Source organism: Agelaius phoeniceus, chromosome 3 (genome assembly GCF_051311805.1).
Source record: "Agelaius phoeniceus isolate bAgePho1 chromosome 3, bAgePho1.hap1, whole genome shotgun sequence".
Taxonomy (NCBI): domain Eukaryota; kingdom Metazoa; phylum Chordata; class Aves; order Passeriformes; family Icteridae; genus Agelaius; species Agelaius phoeniceus.
The window spans coordinates 45,391,150-45,409,908 of record NC_135267.1 but is presented as its reverse complement, the minus strand read 5'-3'; the positions used below and the strand labels follow the sequence as shown (position 1 = coordinate 45,409,908).

The 18,759-nt window shown below is 42.6% G+C and overlaps 1 protein-coding gene across 4 annotated transcripts in view; it reads left to right on the top strand.

Annotated features, from left to right (window-relative positions):
• The first annotated feature begins 437 nt into the window (after positions 1–437).
• The window catches only part of CD2AP (CD2 associated protein), a 76,698-nt gene continuing 58,376 nt past the window's right edge, over positions 438–18,759 (top strand). For 2 of the 4 annotated variants that reach the window (XM_077175156.1, XM_054629430.2), the window contains exon 1: positions 440–688. Coding sequence is in view for 2 of the 4 variants with exons in the window: in XM_054629430.2 (XP_054485405.1) it covers positions 685–688 (4 nt within the window). In the remaining 2 variants the exon portion in view is untranslated. Of the gene's footprint in view, positions 689–5,876; positions 5,985–18,759 lie in introns of those variants that run through there. The other 2 variants (XM_077175158.1, XM_077175155.1) reach the window with 2 other exon arrangements.

The window sequence follows — 18,759 nt, the reverse complement described above, 5'->3', positions numbered from 1 at the left end:
ACTGTCTGGACACAAATCCCATGCCATGTGCTCTGGGTAATTCTGCTTGAGCAGGGAGGTCGAACCACTGTGGTCCCTTCTGACCTGTCCTGTTCTGTGATTGTGTGAAGGGGGTGATGAGGGGAATGATGAGGAGGCTGATGAAGGGGCTGTGAGGGATGGTGAGTGGGTTATGAGAGAGGAGACTGACTGGGGAGTGATGAGGGAGCTGTGAGGGGCTCATGAGAGGGAATTTGATGAGGGCAGTAATGAGAGGAGCGCTGAGGGGCGGAAGAGGCGTTTCACGCCAGGTCTAACGGGGGGGCCGATGAGGGTGTGCCTGGGCGGGGCCGGGGGCGGTCCCTGCCCTGAGGGGCGGAGCGAGTTCCCCGCGAGGGGCGGAGCCGCGGCGGTGACGTCACCCCCGCCTGGCAACGGCGTGGGGGCGGTGGCGGCGCGCGGCTCTCGCGGGACTTGGCGCCCCCCGCCGTGGGCGGAGCGGAGCTGCCGGTGCCCGAGCTCGGCTGAGGCGGCAGCGGGAGCGGCGGGACGGGACGGGCGAGCGGCGCTTCTGCCCCGGGCCGCCTGCGGCTCGGAGCCGCCCCTTCCACGTCCATAGCGCCACGGATGGAGCCGCAGTGCCCGGCTTGAGCGTGTCGGCGGGACCCGGAGCCGCTCCGCCGAGCCTGGGCGGGCGGTCGCAGCATGGGTGAGCGCGGCGGGGCGGGCGGCGGCACCGGCCCCCTCTTCCCGCTTCTTCGGGGGCGCCTTCGCCGCCCTTTGTCTGAGGGCGCGGACCCGCGGGGCCCGGGGCAGCCCCCGAGATGCCCGGGGCGGGAGCGATGTCGGTATCCGGGGCACGGTGGAGGAGCTGCCGGGCCGGCGAGTGCGGCAGGTGCTCGGTGAGCGCTCCCTCCTGGGAGAGACCGGGGCCGCCCCGTCCCGCCCGGCCGGTCCCAGGAGCTGCGGAGGGGCCCGGGCTGGGAGGAGGCGCGGGGGGTTCTGTGCGTTTCGGTGGGGAGAGCGAGGTGTACACCAATACCTAGTGCTGCTTGGAGGGAGTGGCTTGGTGAGCATAAAAGTTTTTATGGTTAAATCCAGCCCTTTCACCTTTTTTTTTTTTTTTTTCCACTCAGCGTCAATTTGAGCTGAGCCTTCGCCCATTTCTCCACCAAGGCGGAAGCACTCACTGTATTTTAAAGAGAGTGAGTGTAGAACCCCTGGGAATGTTCCTGTGTTCAGGATGTGCCAGTTCAGGTTCACGCTGGGAACAGTCATTTGTGATGGGTCTGGTTTTTAGTGTAAGCGTCGGCACAGGGAAGTATCAACGAGTGAACTTAAAACACCGCTCTTAAGAGCCCTCTTTGCTTATTGCGACTTCCCCTTTATAGAGATTTCGGACCTCACTGGGGTCCAGAACGGTGCGCGGATCGGTTTGTCTGTCATACCTCCACCCTGCTCTGCTGTGCAGCACCGCTGTACTCGTGCAGCGTGTGTGCAGGGGCGCGGGTGGCTGCGGCTTCAGTGTCCTGTGTGCTTATGCTGCTCTGTGCAAACATGCTCCATCAGAACGGGAGTAAAGCTTTTTCAGTGGAAGGGTACCTGGGTTTTGGATAGCTTTTTTGCCTCCCCGTTGTGCATGGAAATGAAGTGCACGGTGTGCAGATCAAACGTGCAGTTAGTGAAGCGAGAAGCGCTCCTCATGGCTGGTGTTCTGCTGATTATCAAGATCTGCTTTCAGTGTGCTCATCTCAGTGGAAGTTGTCTTATGAGGTCAAAGCACACTTAAAATGAAATCTGAAAATAGAAAATGAAATTCGTGTTTTGAATTCTGGTAGAAGCCAAACATCTCACTTTTAGATGCTTTTTGTGATTATTCAGAATAGGTAAGACTTGCTCTTAATTGCTTTTTGGGCTGCATTGTTTTATTTGCAAGTGAGAAATGTCTGCCCAGGTCATTATAGTGGCCTGTGATGGTAGTTCCTAAAGCATAAAGGCTTAGTGTGCTAATTAAACATATTGAACTCAGGCTGTAATATTGAAATGGGAAATACCTCAGGATTGACCTATGGTGGTAGGTTTGGGTTATTAAAATCCTTAGTATACTCAATTAGTACAGTTAGGAATACTGTATAGGGACTGAGTCCAGTTCATGATTGTATGTGATTGTTCTATGACATGGTTTTATGTATTTTTGTCCCTAAGTTTCCTTTTCTAAAGGAAATCCTCTTCTGATGAGCATAATGAGCATGTTATTACTGTTCTAGATATGACTGAACTGAGGGGGTGAACACACTGTGAGTATTGCTGTTGTGTGGGTTATTTATTACCATAACAATTTGTGTGTATGTGCAGTTACAGAGAAGTTCCTGCCAGGATGGTGACCAAGCTCTAGAAAGGAGTGTATAATAATCCCAGAGCCTTTTAAACTTGGGATTTTCTCTGAAGATGTTGTCCTTTATTCAGATTTTCAAGTACTTCTTTATTGTGGTCAGAAGAGGTGAGGAATGTACAATAAAATAAAAAAGTAAGAGTGGAAAAAGAAGTAACTGTAGCGTGCTCTGCACTCACTGTAATTAGTAGTTGCCTCCCAATTTATCTTGAGAAGTCATTAGTTGATTATTTTATTACTGGTCTCATGGTAGAGCTGGCTCTTGATAAGAGATTGTCTGTTTTGTCAGCTCGTGGAAGGGATTTTACGTGTAAGAGGTGGCTTAGAGGGGAGTGTTGAGGTATCTTTGATGAACTCAAGGATTTTTGAGATTTATGGAGAAGTAAGAACAGCCAGTATGACTCTGGAGGAACCAAAAGGAGAAGGGCAGAAGTACAGAATGCCTTGGAAACAAATTCTTTCATGTTCTTCTGGTAGCTGGAAATTAATGTTTCAAGAGCATGTGTCATTCAGGCGTCTGAAGGATGGGGAGGGAGATGTGATCAGAGGTGACACACACAAGACCATATAGAGTTATTGGTGATGTCCAGTGACACCCTTGAGTCCTGTCATTATAATTCTCTACCTTCTGCACTAGAGTAATCATATGTGTATGACTCTAGAAACAGCTTGGTAAACAGATTAAAGGGAAAAAATGTATTCAGATGTTCTAGGTAGAAAAGACTTTATTTATTGATTTGTCTTTTGCTGTTTTGGGTTGATATTAACTTGGAGAGATTAGCTTCCAGCTAACTGTCATATGGGTTTATAACTAAGAAGGAAACATTCCAGCAGCAGCTGATAAATTGCCACAGTGGAAAACTGCAATCCAGTGAACATCTGTCAGTATCTTCTTAGCTATACGCATCTCCCCATCTTTTTTATTTCCAAAAATTTATGCAGACTTTGATTTGTGGTTCCCATGGTTAGTATATCTGCATTTGCTACATGTTCTCTTCAGAAAAAAATATAATTTTCAGATACTTTAAGAAAGCAGACATACTTCTTCATCGCCAACAGAATAAGTATAAATATATTTGGTCTACAGAGTAAGTTCATTGAACATTAAACTTGTGTGAAGCCTTTTGATAGCTTCATGTTGGCAACAAAAAACAATCTAGGAGGTTTTTGTAAGCAGACTTAATATTTTTGACATATTGCTGTGCAGACAGTGTCAGTTTCAGTATTCCTCAGTAGTATTCCAAGAACCTGTTAGAACATTACTTCAGGATTTGTTCTTCAATTCAAAAAGAAACAAAAACCCCCTCACAGAACAATCCCCCAACCAAAAATCTACTCCATACACCCCCAATCAAATGGGGTAGGATAGATGAAGAATCCTGCTGCTGCTGCTATTTTTACCAGGAAATATGTAAGGTGGGATGTGCAGTTGAGCACATTTTGTAGAGTAAAATGATTATCAGAAGTTCAAGTTGTTAAAAAACCCTTCTGCACTCAGGTACTTGATGAGCATGATGTTGACCAGCTGTACTTGTGGTGGTCAGCAAAGTGGTTTTGTACTACCATTTTCTTTTTTGTAGACAAAACCATAAGGGAGGGTGATGTAAAACTGACTCTGGAAGATACATGCCTAAGCTACTGGGAAACCAAATTACAGTAACTGGGAAGAGTTGATGGATCCTGACACTGGGTGAAGACTGAGCAGAAATTGCTTCAAAAGGTGCTAGAGATTCTGTCAGCTCAACTCTTGCCTTTTTTGGTTTTTGGGTTTTTTTCCCCCAAGAATGTAAGAACTGCTGTGCTCAGAGTCCTGACTGTGGAGACAGGCAGGGAGGAAAAGGATATGGAAGGCAGGTTTGTAGTGGAAAGTTTTTTTGTTTGTGGTTGTTTTTTTTTTTTTTTTTTTTTTTTTAAATAAAAACCCCTAGTCTGGCAGTAAGTGATTATGAACTTTCTCGGAGGTGTTTGTGGTTTCACCAGATCTTTTTTTATACATAGTTCAAGTCCGTGGTTGTCCATCCCTAAGGGGCTCAAAAAAGTCTTGTGGTTTTTGCCAACCACTGTCTGTGACAGTGGGAATCCCTGTTTAGCATATATGGAAATGAGTGGGGGAAATATGTCCTTTCAGCCTGATTTTTTTTTGCCCTGAAACTGCTCCTTGTTCTGCCAGACTTCTTTGTGTTTTTGAGAAATGGTGGGGGATTGTTTGGTGGCTTCATACTGACAAGTCTCTCTCTACATGTACTTTTATCATGTGCCAGTCATTCCAGGTGCTGGTCACCTTTACTGGATAGTTCATTTAGTATTTATCATTTTTTTATCTTGTTGAAAAGAGTTTTTCATGTTATTCAAGAGTTAACTTTGTGTAGGGGTGGAATTATATTTAGTGTCTTGATTTCTTTTGTTTTTCTAACAGTTCTTGAGAGCTTTAGTTTCAGCTAGGTAGGACCTTGCCCTCGAATTACCCTCACCTTCACAGGCTTTCTCCATTGTCTGCCTGTGCTTGTTTTTTTTCCCTTAGTGGGTTTTTGTTGCATAAACACAGGAAATGTGTGGTCGGGCACACTGCGCTGTCTGGGGCTAAGCGAGGTGGCTGCTCTGTCCTGCTCTGGCTGTCATAGCTCTGCTCATTCATTTTCCTTCCTCGAGATGCTGTCACATGTGACTGCTGGTCTGCTAGTTCCTTAACCTGGCTTGATAAAAATGATTTGTTAGGAAAGAGCAACAATGAAGTGACTGAAATCATCTTGACAGAAGTGGTGAGTCAATCAGGTGGAATTTGTTGCTAGTGGGTCTGGGTTGTAGCGATTTCTATCAGCTGTGATTGCTCTCTGGGCACTTAAAATGTGTTCTGGGCCTTGGCAGGGGTTTAACCTTTTTCTTCTGCTCCTTTTAAAGTGGGTATTTGTTTGTCTTTTTTTAAACTGGCATCCTGTAAGGTTGCTAAATTCCATTCTGCTTTTTCTTTCCATAATGTTGTTTTTTGTTTGTGGTCTGAGTTGTGAATGTGCTAATGATCTAAGATGTTCCCTGCATTCAGTGGAGGTGGTGCCTGAGCCTTTGCTGTCCCTTACTTTGGATGTGGGGTGGTGAGAAACAGATTTCCCCAGTGCTGTGGTGTGGGAGCGCACCTCTGCTTGAGCATCACCCGTGGCTGTCCTGGTGCACTGGTGACTGCAGGACTGAAGTACTAAAACTGCCTTTCCAGTTGCCTCTTTTCCCATGTGAACTCTTGCTATGTTAATAAGTGTCCTTTCACCCTAAATTATTCCCTGTTTCCCAGCATAAACTTCAGACTTCATTTCACCAGCATGGCTATTTACTTTCTCTGACTAATGCCAGCAAGAGTTTTTGGGTGGGATTGTGTTTTACTTCACTACTTCCATGCAGAATTGACTTTCTTCATATACAATCAGTATGAAATACTTCTTTTTCAGAAATCTTGAACAAAGAAAAGGATACATTGCAGATATTTTTAAACAAAAATTTAAGTCTTGCCACTGCCAGAGTCCTAAATCAGGCTGAAGGAAAAATTGCAGTATGTGTCTGTCTGCCAAATGAGTTAAATCTTTCCACTTTGGGATGATGTACACTGTAGAGAGTATAATATAAGGTAAATATTAAGTTCACTTTTCTTAAAGGAATATTTATTGCCTATAATATGCTCATGTCCCTGAGATTGGCTCAGCTCATCAGAGCCTGGTGCTAAAAACAGCAAGGTTATGAGTTTAGTCCCTGTATGGGCCATTTATTTAAGAGTTGGACTCAATGATCCTTGTGGGTCCCTTCCAACTCAGAACTTTCTGTGAAATCTGTATTAGACCAGGACTGCTTTCAGCAGAATAAATTAGAATATAATATTTTGAATAATTTAAAAAATGAAGCATTTTCCTGTAATTTTAGCAGTTTATGCAGTGCTGAGCTGTGGTGTTACAGATGAGGGCTGCAGTTGCTTTCCACTTAGTGCTGAAGAACTTTGTGATTGCAAATTGAGTTTAAATTTGACATTGTTGTTGAAGAAACTCAAAATGAATGTTATTGCTTTCTAGTTTTAACTAGATAAAGTGTTGCTTTAAATTATTTAAATGGCTTAAGACTGCACTGTTTCTTAATAGTAAATAAATCCCTGTAAACATGGTACATTTTGTCATTAGAGGCAAATGGTTTTGGAATTAAGCAGTGCTGGGCAATCTCATTATTTTTGCTTCTGCAGCAGCTGTGAATAGGTTTTTGTGGATGGCAGTTATTAATGATTTTCACTTTAATTTTAAATAAAGCAGTTTTGCTAGAGTTCCTGGAAACTTGCCTGACTTACTATTTAAAGAAGACTTTTAAGTCATCAGTTTCTGCCTCCTTGATAAAGTTACTAAGTGGTTGGCCTTTGTCAAATGTTTTTGACTGTGGATATAGTTCGATCTTTTTAAGCTGGCACTGGAGTTAAGTCTGAGCCTTTGCTTACCTCTGACTAATGAGCATTGTTCTCTTCCCTTGCTTGTATGAACCAAATAATCTGAAACTTCCCTGTCTTTCTGAATCAGCTTTCAGCCAGGCTGGCTGTCCAAAAACTGAGACTGAGCTCATGGCTGCAGGAGGAGGATGAGGATGCTACTGACACTGGTACCAGCTTTGGCACACTTATAGCAGTTGTCAGTTTGGACACAACAGAAGTTTTTTGTCTTTCAGTTTTGGCTCTTCATTTCAATTGTGCCTGTATTGGTAACACACCAGTGTAGCTTCATTCCTCTTAGTGTGTTTTTATTTCCCCAAGTTGCACTGTTTCTTCATTTTTCTGGAAAAATATAAAAGCAAACATTCTTGTCAGAATGTTTCAAGTTGTTTCTTCTCAATGCATCTTTGGCACTCAGGGAGAAGGGTCTCCCTCTTTACTGCTTGAAGAAATAAAACCACTAGTTTCATGAAGTGGGGAAGAATCTCACCACTTAACTCTGAACTAGCACCTTGAGCTATGAACAGATTTGTTTGAAGGCTGCTTTGCATATAATCTCCCTTGTCACACTGTGGGTGCAGTTCCAGGCTGTGCTTTAGAGATAACTCCAGGCTGCTGCTGGAGCTGTGCAGCGCCTGTGTCTGGCTCCAGTGGCCATGGGCCCTGCTGGGAGCTGACCAGCTGCCTGGTGGGGGGAAACTCCTGTGCCAGCTTGGCCATCGTGCCAGCAAGCTGGATGGCCTCACTGGCTGCAGTCCTTACCTCTTGGGCAAGAGAGTGGACAGAATTTCAGGAGTCAGGGAATGTAGAATGTTTTTCCTTTTCCATTTTAACCTGCAGTTACTTTGCACTAGATCCATGCTATAATTCCATAAGTTTCTTCGGTGTGTCTATATTAATTTTTCTCCCTAAGTGTTCATGATCAACCAAACTGCTCATTTCACAGCATTCTTTTTCTGAATCTTTAAAGGGTTTTTTTAATCCCTCCCAATCCATTTTAAGCCAGCCAAATGTTCCTTTTAAACTGTACCTCTAATTTGCAATTTTTTTATTGATTTAATAATACCTTTAAAGAGAAAATAGATTCTAAACAGTTAAAACCTGTTACTGAGGTGCCTTTTATATTTCTGTAGGTGTTGGTTTTGGTTGTTCTCAATAATCTGTATGTCTAGAGAAGAGTCACATATGTAAAGACATACAATATGTAAAAGTATGCATCTGTTCTTCTGTATCCTGATTTTTTGCAGTTGGGCTGGACTTGCAATGTTCCCATCACTTAAATGCTTTTATGTAGTTTGTGTTTTTAGCACTATCATAAACCAGTAAATGCAAGATTAAATAGAATAAGCCTGCCTAAAACTTGAGGTATATCACATTGCTATTTGCACTCGTTTTAACATCTAAATGTTTCTGTCAGGGAAGTTATTAATTGCTAGAACAAACTGCCAGGAGAATGCTAGATCCATCATTTCTTGGTATGATCAATCCCTGGATAATGCAGATATCAGTGTGTTCTTTAATCTCCCCTTTTGGCAGGTTTAGTGATCATGTGTCCATACAATGATCTAGTCCAAGACACTGGCTAAGGCTGAATCCAGCTGGAAGAGAACCAGCTGGTTGATTTGGCAGCAAAATAGACTGACACACCCTGGAGCAGCACAACTGTGAGAGCAGCACAGGGGAAGAGGTGGTGAAATGAGAATGAGTACGGAGAGACCATGCAGGGTCACTGCTTTAGCCTCAGATTGGAGTCACTGTCAAACTCTGGTCTCTGTAAGTGACTAAAGCAGTCCTTCCTGGAAAGCAGAGCCTTGTCTGTTTCCCTTTCCAAAGAGGTTCAGTGAAGAATATTCTTTTGTTAAGATATTTTGGTACAGGACTTGACAAAATTAGCAGGATTTACAAGCTGCATGAGTGTCTGCAGGGTGAGCCGTGGGCTATTTGTTTGAAACCTCAGTGTCCTAAGCAACACTTCTTGCTGTGTTCAGCTGAGTTGGTGCTGTTCAGAAGCCAGGTGGAATGAGATGCTGTGCTGCAAGTGGGGCAGTGGAAGTGCTGAGGTGAGCAAGGCTTTTGAAGCCATGAAGATAAAAGCAAATATGTTAATCCCATGCTCTCCTGGGTATGGTAGATAAAGAGGCAGCGGATTTTCTTGAGAAGTGCAAACAGCAGAATGTAGCCTTTTAATTAAGGATAAATTATCGTGAACTGTGCTGTTTTGCTCTTGAAAATCAAATACAGGGCTTCCTTTGCCTGACCCGCAGGTTACTGAAAATACATCTCATCCTTCAGCACAGGGAAGGAGAGTGTCTGTGAAGGGGAAGATTATACTAAAAACCACTACATTGACACATTCACATTATCAGAAGCCTAAGTATAACAGGGTCTGCTTTTACAGCCTACCAGTATCTGAAAAAGAATGTGGGGTCAGGAGGTAGGGGAATTGGAAACTATCTCCCTTTGCAGCTTGAGGAGAGCTTGAAGGCATTTTTTAAATCATTGTGTGCTATAGGGATGTATATATAAAAATTAACTGTGTGGGGTTGTCAAGTAAAAGCACAATTAAGAGTGTATAAAATTGCTTCCTCTTGTTTTCATGTGCTCATCACCTTACTAGATGCTTATTTTGTGGGAAGAGTTTGCTGTTTTAGTCTTAGCACTTCATCCTTACTGAGAGAGAACTATAAGGTACATGTATGGATTGTAATGTAAATAGCTTCTAATGTGTAGGTTGTAGGAGAAAACCTGCCCTGATAGATAACCAGTAACAGAAAGCCTCAGGCTGGATGAACAGCAGATGAAATAAAGCTGTTTATGAAACAGGAGATGTGTTGTCAGTACAATAAGGCACAGCCTGCCATCTCCATGCAGCAAGGAGACTGGAGTGATTTCCCATCAACACAGAGCTGCTGGATCCTGCTGTTCACTGCTGTATCCTGGTTTTTCAGTTCTGAGCAGTGACTGAAGTTGTAAATCCGGACCTTGGTGTTTGAAAAAGCTGAGGTTGTATTGCTGACTCTTCTCTCTTGATTTCACTCTTTTTTTTTTTTTTTGTGTATGTTGCTGGGTTCCCAGGATTATGCCTGTACTTGTGAATATGTGGGAACAACCAAGAGTATTTCCTTTGTGTTTCTGAAATCCAAACTATGCCTTCAAGTGACTGTGTTGAGAACAGTGGAGGTGAGGGTTGGCTTTCTGTGAACTTGCCTCAGGTGCTTTGTCTCGTGATGGCAGCAACTGCTATCCCTTGCTTTTCTGCTATCCCAGACTGCTTTTCATGAACTCCTCTAAGGCCTCTGATCCCTTCTCAAATTCTTCAAATACCAATGGTGGTGTTACTATCAATTAACTCTGTGAGACACAGCACATGCTGTAGCTGCTTCCAAGCGGCATATTTGGTGATCAGCCAGCCATCAGGTTAGAAGGATAAGTGTTGGGGCAGTCCTGAAGTCTTTTCCTTGGAAGGACTGAGATTTGAGTGCTTCAGTGCTGACTCTACAAAAAAACCTAAAAATAAAAAAATATACAGCTCTTTCTTTAGAGTTGCTGCTCTTCTGGCATGTTTCAGCCAAATGGGTGTACAGGGGAAGAACTATTGGGAGTGGAGCAGGAGGATGGGCAGGTAGGGATGCTCACATTACACTGATTTCTTCAAATGCTCAAGATTATGACCAGGTACCTAAAAACTCTCCAGTGAATGGGGTGGGGGATGATTGGTGTGCTGCAGTAGTAATGAACTGTCTGCCAGGGGGCATGGGCAGGACAGTACCCAGCAGGTGATGGGAAGTGGTTGTTCCCTACTCCCTGGCACTCACAGGCAGGCTGTAAAATACTGTGTCCAGTTTTGCTCCTCCCTCCCCTCAAATGCAGAGGGAATGCCACTGAACTGGAGAGTTGAGGGTGGTTGGGAGGCTGATGCATATGGTGTGCAAGGAGTAGGTGTAGCCTGAAGAGAACAACCTACTCTCCTTGGAGGCACGGTGAAAAATTATGAACCAATGCCTGCAGGTTAGGGCAGAGGTAATTCCCACTGAATATAATGTAGAAAAATTATTATGAGGATTCAGTATCAGAAAAAGGTGCTTGTGGTAGCTGTTTTATCTCCATCCTTTCAAGGCTTCTAAAATATAGCTGGACAAAGCCTTGAACCAACCTTATTTGACTTTGGGATTAACCTTGTTCTGACCAGTTTGGAATAAGTAAACTCCAGGGGTCTTTTCAAACCCTATTTTCCTGTGATTGGAAGCATTGCAAACCACGCAGAATGAAATAATGATCTTAATAAGAATTACTTAAATCCTTCTAAATACATGTGGAAATGGATATTTGAAGGACTTGCTCTTTGAACTTTTAGAACATAATTGACCTAATGAAACAATTTTGCCTCCTTTAAAACTGTCTGATTGAGATTGTAGGGTGCCCTTGAGCATCTGCTGTTTTGACTGGCTTTTGTGAAATCCATTTCATAGAGATTTCTTTCTGTGCTTTTCCATCAGATGTTCAGTTTATTTTCTTGACTAAAATGTCCACAATAAAAAGTAAATGAACTTTATGTCACAATTAGTGTGCCCTGACAGCATGGAGTCAGATACACACACTTGCTCCTGTTGTAATGCTAAGCATATTTTGTGGTTTTTGCAAAATTCCAATCTGGGACCATTCAGACTCTTGCATCATGTCTGTTTTTACAGATGAAGGGAACACTTTGTGCATGCTCCAAATAATGCTTTTAAGTTCCTGTAAATTTATTTCAAAGCCAGATTCTTGCCATGTTTGCACAAGTACTAATTGTCATTCAGAATTAGAGATGTGCCAAATTGTAGGCTGTCTGTCAAAGCATTTCTGCATTTCTTCAGAGCGTAAAAGGAGTTTTCATTTAAACCCAAAAGGCTTTAGGAGATTTTCTTGTTTTCATAACTCCTGAATTCATAACCCGGAGCTATGATCATGGTGTCCTTTTTGGCTAGGAGACTCCTGGAAAAAAAAATCTGCAGAAGAAGCTGAAGCTTTTATAGTAGTGTGGAGTCCTAACAGAAGAAAGGAAACTTCAAATACAGTTTTTTATTTTTCAGGGGAATGACTTAAAAGAGTTTTCAGATAAGCAACAGCTTCAAACTTATTTTTGTGAGCTAATTATGTATTGAAAGCTTTAAGGGAACATGAATAAATATGGCGTTGACCTTAAGGTACTTTCACTGCTTATTTGGTGCTTTGGATTTGAACAAAATATAGATGAGGTACGATTCTTTTGTTCTTCAGTGCTTTTTGGCATAGCTTTGTTTTAGCAGAACTTGTAATTCGGTGTTTTGTGACTCACCTTGAATGTTTTGCCAAATAGATGTTATAAAATTAACTTAAGGGAAGGAACAGAGGAAGAGGCATAAATCTATATATGGAACAATGTCTGAGTCATGGCTTCAGAAAATGTGGTGTGGTTTTTTTTAAGTACATTCCCCTGTGCCCTCAAAGATCCCTGGTTTTCTCTGCAATGTGAATTAGTAGCATTTTTTCACTTCCGCTTGTGGAGACATTGGCTGCCTTTCCTGCAGGTGTCACCTCTCATTTCTGGGCTGGTTTCTTGCTCTGAGCTCTGCTCACACTGAGGAAAATCGCATGTAGCACAAACCATCACTTTCTGCTCCATCAGAAGCACTTCCCAGGCAAAATGCTTTGACCTCCCCTATCCTTATAAAGTATTAAATACCTGGAGGTAGTTGAGGTTTTATTGTAATACTTCCCATTTATGTCTTGTGCTATAAAGGGAAGAGCCCAGCAATGCTGCTCGTAGAAGTGGGGGGTTAAATTAAATCCAAAATTGTAAAATTTATTAAATTTATGACTGAGTTTAAGACAAGTATTTCTGATAATATTGGAAGAGACACGATGGGGTTCTTCTTCTAGAGCTGATAAATCTGCAGTGAGGTATCCCTAAAACATTTTTCTTCCCATCTGGTTGTCAGTGGTGACTTATCATCTACAGCACAGTTGTAAAATTATGAGGGTATGTGTGAAGACAATTTGCTTTAGGTAAGTGAAAATTGACAAACATTCCATTTTCAGTTGTGTTTTATCTTATACAGTGTTAAGCACTATAATGCACTCCAGAAGATTACAGGAACCTGGAGTGGGAAAATGAGGCATATGTGGTTTGTGTCTTTCAGAGCAGGCTGCTGGGCAGGGTTTCTGCTATACTTTCCTTCCCAAAGTCTCTTGCTAATTGCACCCGAGCTGGCACAAGAAACTGATGTTTGAGGTGGTTGCTGTTAGAATGCAATGAGTTTCTCATTAGTTAAAATAATTTGGGAGGAAAAGCCTACATTTTAAACTGTTTTCAACTGTTCATTTTCCTAATTATTTCAGGCATTCTTACTGGGCTTTAAAATTCAACACAAACTTTTTATTAAAAATGCATGGTGAGTCATATCTTGGAGAATGCACCAGTGCCTTACCCAATCTAAAAATGCCAGGCGGATCCAGGGCAGCTTCCAGATGGATGAGTTCTGTGCTGACAGACCCAAGTCTCCTGGCTTTTGACTGTCTCAAGGGTAGACTGCTATTTTTGTTTTTATTTTCCTTTTTTTTAGGCAAGCTATGGATGTAGAGGAATTGTTGCTTTAAGTGGAAAGCTAGAACTGGGTAATGCAGCACAGAGCAAGTTACAAAATAAGTAAGGAAAAATAGTGGATACTGCAGGGTGGACAGAAAGAAAAGGAAAAAGAAACTTTGAATAAAGTTGCCTTGTCACAGACTTGAGACACTGGCACAGACTGCTCAGAGAAGCTGCAGATGTTTCATCCCTGGAAGTGTTCAAGGCCAGGCTGGATGGGGCTTGCAGCAGCCAGGTCTGGTGGCAGGTGTCCCTGCCCATGGATGTTCTTTAAAGGTCATCCAAGCTATCCTGTGATTCAGGCACAAATGTATTTTATGATGTTTTTTGTTATAAAACATACAAATAAATTAACAAATCCCTGCCATTAGCATGTTCTTTTTCAGAGACATCTTGTAACTTTGTCAGATTTCTTATAATCCATGAGATCTCTCATATACCTCTCTGAAGTTTCTTACTTACACTTTTGATTTTACCTTTACAGCTGACAGGAAATTCTGCAAAAGTTGGCCAAACTGAAATTAGTCTCAGCCACTAAACACTTCTCCCACAAGTACCGTCTCACTGCAATGCTACTGACATCCAAATCACAAACTCTCAGACAGTACAGTCCCCAGCCAGCTCCTGGTGCTGTCTCACCACCCTCAGCAGCAGGGGTTCCTTCCTGAGGTCTAATCTGAATTTCCCCTCTGTCAGTTTAAAACAAGTGCCTCTAGTCCTGTCAGTACAGACCTTGGGAAAAAGTATATGCTGAAAGGATGTAATAAGGTAGTTATCACTAGAAAGGAGAAAATATGGTGAGACCAAATGGGAAAATAGCAGAAGTGCCTTTGTGCCAGCTTGTTCCTTCCTCTCTTGCAATGGTAGTTTTTTTCCACTTAACGTGGGAAGCTGACAGTAGCTGGGCTGTTGGTGCTCAAGTGTGGGGAAGCAAAGACTCACCTGAGATAGGAGATACTGAGTTTCAAAGTTGCTTTGTTGCCATTTTTGGTTTGCATGTTGTTGCTGGTTTTCTCTTTGGTGTGTGTTTATTCTGACTTAATTATTTTTTTTCCTAAAAGCTATCTTTATAGCAGTTTAAAATATTCTCAGTGTAAGCACTACAGAGTACTTACAAAGTTTTTAACAGGTCTTGTAAACTGTCACATATCCAACAGTTCTGGCTGGTCAGCCCATGTGCTGAGGAAGCAGAAAGGGGTTTGTTGGGAATTTAGCCTGAATGCAGCAATGTCTGACTGCCCTCACTCATCTAATGCTGTTTTGAACTGCTGAGCCTTCTTAGATGGGGTGTGTTGAAGAGAGAGTGAAGGCTCATACCCACTTCAACATGAAGTTACTTTAAACAGAGCAAATCCTGTTGTATCCAAACTGAGTCCCCACTGGGTGACAGCAGGGTGTTTGTGGTGCTTCCAGAGACTGGATGGACATAGCTGAGCTGGTTTTATGTAGAATCAGCTTGGGTCCAACACTGTGTGTTTGTATGTATTGGAGGCATCCTGCTTGAAAGGAGTGTTTGTTTGCCCAGCAACCTGAACTAATAAATTGTACAGATTTAGGTCCTCTGTCTTTGAAATAATGCATGACCGGAATAATTAGCTTACAGCTCTTTGGGAATTGTGTATGCTTAAAAGAAAATGTACATAAAACGGCATGAAAATATTTCTATTTTATTGGCATTGTGTTGTATTATTATAAACTAATGAAAGAATTCTCATGGCTCTGGGCATTTTGCTTAAAATAAGACCATAAGTCAATATTTGAATAAATGAGGTCAGCATTGTCTTAAACTGTAGAGAACCTCCTCTGCCACATCCCTTCCTTGTGGCAGCAGAGTTTGCTTGGCTGGCACATGGGATCAAAGCTTCAGGAGCAGGAGGAAGTGTGACTGCTTTGGGTACAAAGCTGTTTACCTGGTCTGGAGCTGCACAACTGGTGTGGCTCCCTGGGGAGGAGGCGCAGGTAGAAATTGCTCTGCCATGTGTCACTGCCACTCCAGGGGCTGTACAGGAGACACCCCACCTCCTTCTGAGCTCCTGTGAAGGTAAAACATCTCATTGGTGATGCTTAATGCTTGCTGTAGCCCTTGTGATGCAACCGTTTGTAAGTCCTCCACGTGGAGTGTGAGGCGATGGCTCTGCATGGCTCAGCCCAGTGAAATGTCTGCTCTTCTGTGTGGTGTGGCTCAAAACTGGTGACTGTACAGTTAAATATATGTGGACTGTATGGTCTCCATTAGCTAATGACACTTGTTCAGTTACTTAATAGCATGGAACTGCATCCTTACCATCAGAGTTGACAGGAATCCAGTGGCCTTAAATCAATGATGTGTTATGTTTGGATGTGATTTCATGGCAGATATTGGCTTTGAGCAAAGCAGCAAGTGGTGAGGGGCAAGTTAAGTGGATCTGTAGGGGGAAATTGCTCGTGTGAGGGACCATATTCAGATTTCAAGTTTTGGACATTTTTATATCATTGTAGTTTTAGTCTTGTCCCATGAACACAATGCCTGTTAAAGATTAATGTGCATTAGGTGTGTTCCTGGGTTTAGTTTCAGTGAAAATTCCAGATTACTTTGTGAGACTGTTCCACACTGAACTGAACCACCACAAATGAGGGTGGTTTGGAGCTTCACTGAGCAGGGCGCTCCTGATCTGGGATGTAACAGGGATGTAGAGGTTGATTTAAAGTGGGTTTGAAGCAGTCCTATGTCTGACCCTGCAGAGAGACATCTTAAGGAGATAAACTTGCAGAAAGTTGTCACTGCAAGCTTTCTCTTGAACTGTTTTCATCTGATTCCCCAGTATTATAAATAACTACCAATTTAAGTAGAGAGCAGGGGAAGCGACCACTGAATGCACACAGAAGAAAGCAAGGGATCACAACATCCTTGGGTTAAGCTGTCTTGGAAATACAGCTCCATGGGTTTCCCTACTCTCTGTTGGTGATGTAGCTTTATTGGGCACCATGAGAAGGGAAGTAGGAAATACTGAATGTTTCCATTGTTCAAAGTTCAGTCCCTCGGGTCTTTCTCAGTTGGATGGTTATTGGGGTGTGAAGGGAAGGACTTTTGCACAAGACCAGTGCTCAGAGTGGTTTCCCTGATAGTGGGAAATGTGAGGTGCTCCCCTCAGATTGAGGGAGAGCAAACCTAGATCTGTACCCCAAAGGAATACTTGGATCTTTGGGGAACATGTCATTCTGGTCATTTGTAATCAGGAGTGTGAAGCAGATGCAGAGCCTGGAGGAAGCCTGGCTGCAGAGCAGTGGGAGCTCTTGGCCAGGAGGGATTTTTCCTTGGTTCCCAAACCCTGGTGCTCACCTTGTGCCTCTGTCTTTACAGGAGAGCTTTGTAGACAAAGCTCACAGTTTTGAGATCAGGAGCTAGAATTTTAAGGGTAATGGGAAGTCTGTCAGGCCTTTCTATTTAAGCATCTGGGTTGTCATCAGTGACTCAGGTCTGGGTGACAGGAAATTATATGGTATTGAAGTGGAAAGAAAACATTCTTATAACCACGTCTTATGTTTAACACTTACAGAAGTGTTTTCATTGTTCAGCGTTTAAACACCTGAGCTACTTTTTCAGTGTAAAGGTCTGTCTTAAGTGGCTGAACATATACTATTGTATTAGTATTAAACCAGCTGGAATTCCCATAGCTCATCAATGGTAGAAGCATTTTTGTGGCAAAGCAGTTGGAAAGATCATTCTCCTTAAGTTTGGCACCTGATTTTGAAAGAGTTGTAAAGAAGAGTATGGTAGTGAAAAGGATAAGATTGTGTCTTTTGTCTTTAGCCTAAACTTGGTCTACTATAAAATAAAATAAAATATCTTTGTAACTGTATTCATACATAATAACAAAATTGTTAGGCTTTGTTTTATAAGAGACTAAACTTGGCTGGTTTTACATGATAAATGTACAAGTGGAAATAACAGTACTAATGAAGTTTTAGACATTTAGCAGCTGTCTGTTGTGATAAATTGGAAAAGCAAAAGCTCAGTTTCTAACATAACTGCAGTTCTGCTGGCAAGGTACTTCTGGAGGTCACACGACTTTCCAGGGTTGTTGTTCCAATAAATGACTTTGAACTGGCCTGAAACCTGCCTGAAGAGACCTTTATGGAGCACTGCAGCAATTCTTGCTGCTTCACATTGGACTCTGTCCCTCCAGGCCTGCAGCAAGTTTCAGCAAGACTTCCCAGTATATACAAGGATTTCAGTCATCTGATGAATCCCTCTCCCCTCTTTTTAAAATGTATAAGCTATTAAAGTGTATTTTCAATGGAACTTATTTTAAATCTGGTTTGTCTTTTTTTTTGTCTACTACAGGAAAGTCACTGGGTTCTGACAACATTGTAATACCCTAAGCAAAGTACCAAGAATGTGAAATTGTGCTCTTTGCTGGATGTGTGCCTATTTCTGTTGAAGACACAGGCATGCTAGAATTTTGATATATTTTCCACTCTTCCTTGATTTGTGTTTTGATTTCTATTTTAGGGCTACCAGAGGGACTTAGTTACCTCTTATAGGCAACTTCAGAAAGTGTCTGAGTAGCTGAAGGCGTCCTTTGTTTAAAGTCAGAGAAGATGGGTATAATGTGGCCATGCTTTTTGGGAGACTTGGCCTCTGCCTTGGCACTGTGATGTGGTTGGCAGAAGAGCTGGTTGTGTAAGGTTTGGACAAGTGGGGAGTCCAGCTGTGCCAGCAGTGGCTGAATGCCTGGTGCAGGCAGTGTTGCTGTCTTGGCTGACGGTGGGAGCTGTTTTGTCAGAGGTGTTAGGTAGGACACTTTGTGCTGGGGGGAATAACATAGTCTGTAGCTGCTGCTGACTGGCTTTGATGGGTTTGGTGTGTTTTATCTCAGAATCAACCAGGTTGGAAAAGACCTCTGAGATCATGGAATCCAACCTATGACCAAACACCATCCAGACCACGAAGTGCCACATTCAGTCTTCCCTTAAACACTTCCCTGGGCTGGCCATTCCAATATATGAGCACTCTTTTCACCCTTTTATGAAGAATTTCTTACTAATGTCCAACCTAATTGTTTCACTCTTGTTTTGTTAGTGAAGTTGTCATCTTATTAAAAAAGCAAGAGCTGAGCAGACCCCTCCTACAGAGCCATCTTCCTCCAAGTATATCCAGTCAATAATTTTTTTTGTAGCTCTGTTGCTTTAATCAGTCAGTTGCCCCTGAAAATAGGTCAGAACCTTCAAAAAACACCATCTGGAAGGTTTCCTGAGTATGTTGGAAAGCTGTCATCGGATGACAGTGTGTTTATATATGTTTAAGTGGCATTTGTTTGTTTTCATTTTGTCCCACTGCCTCTTGTGTTTTCA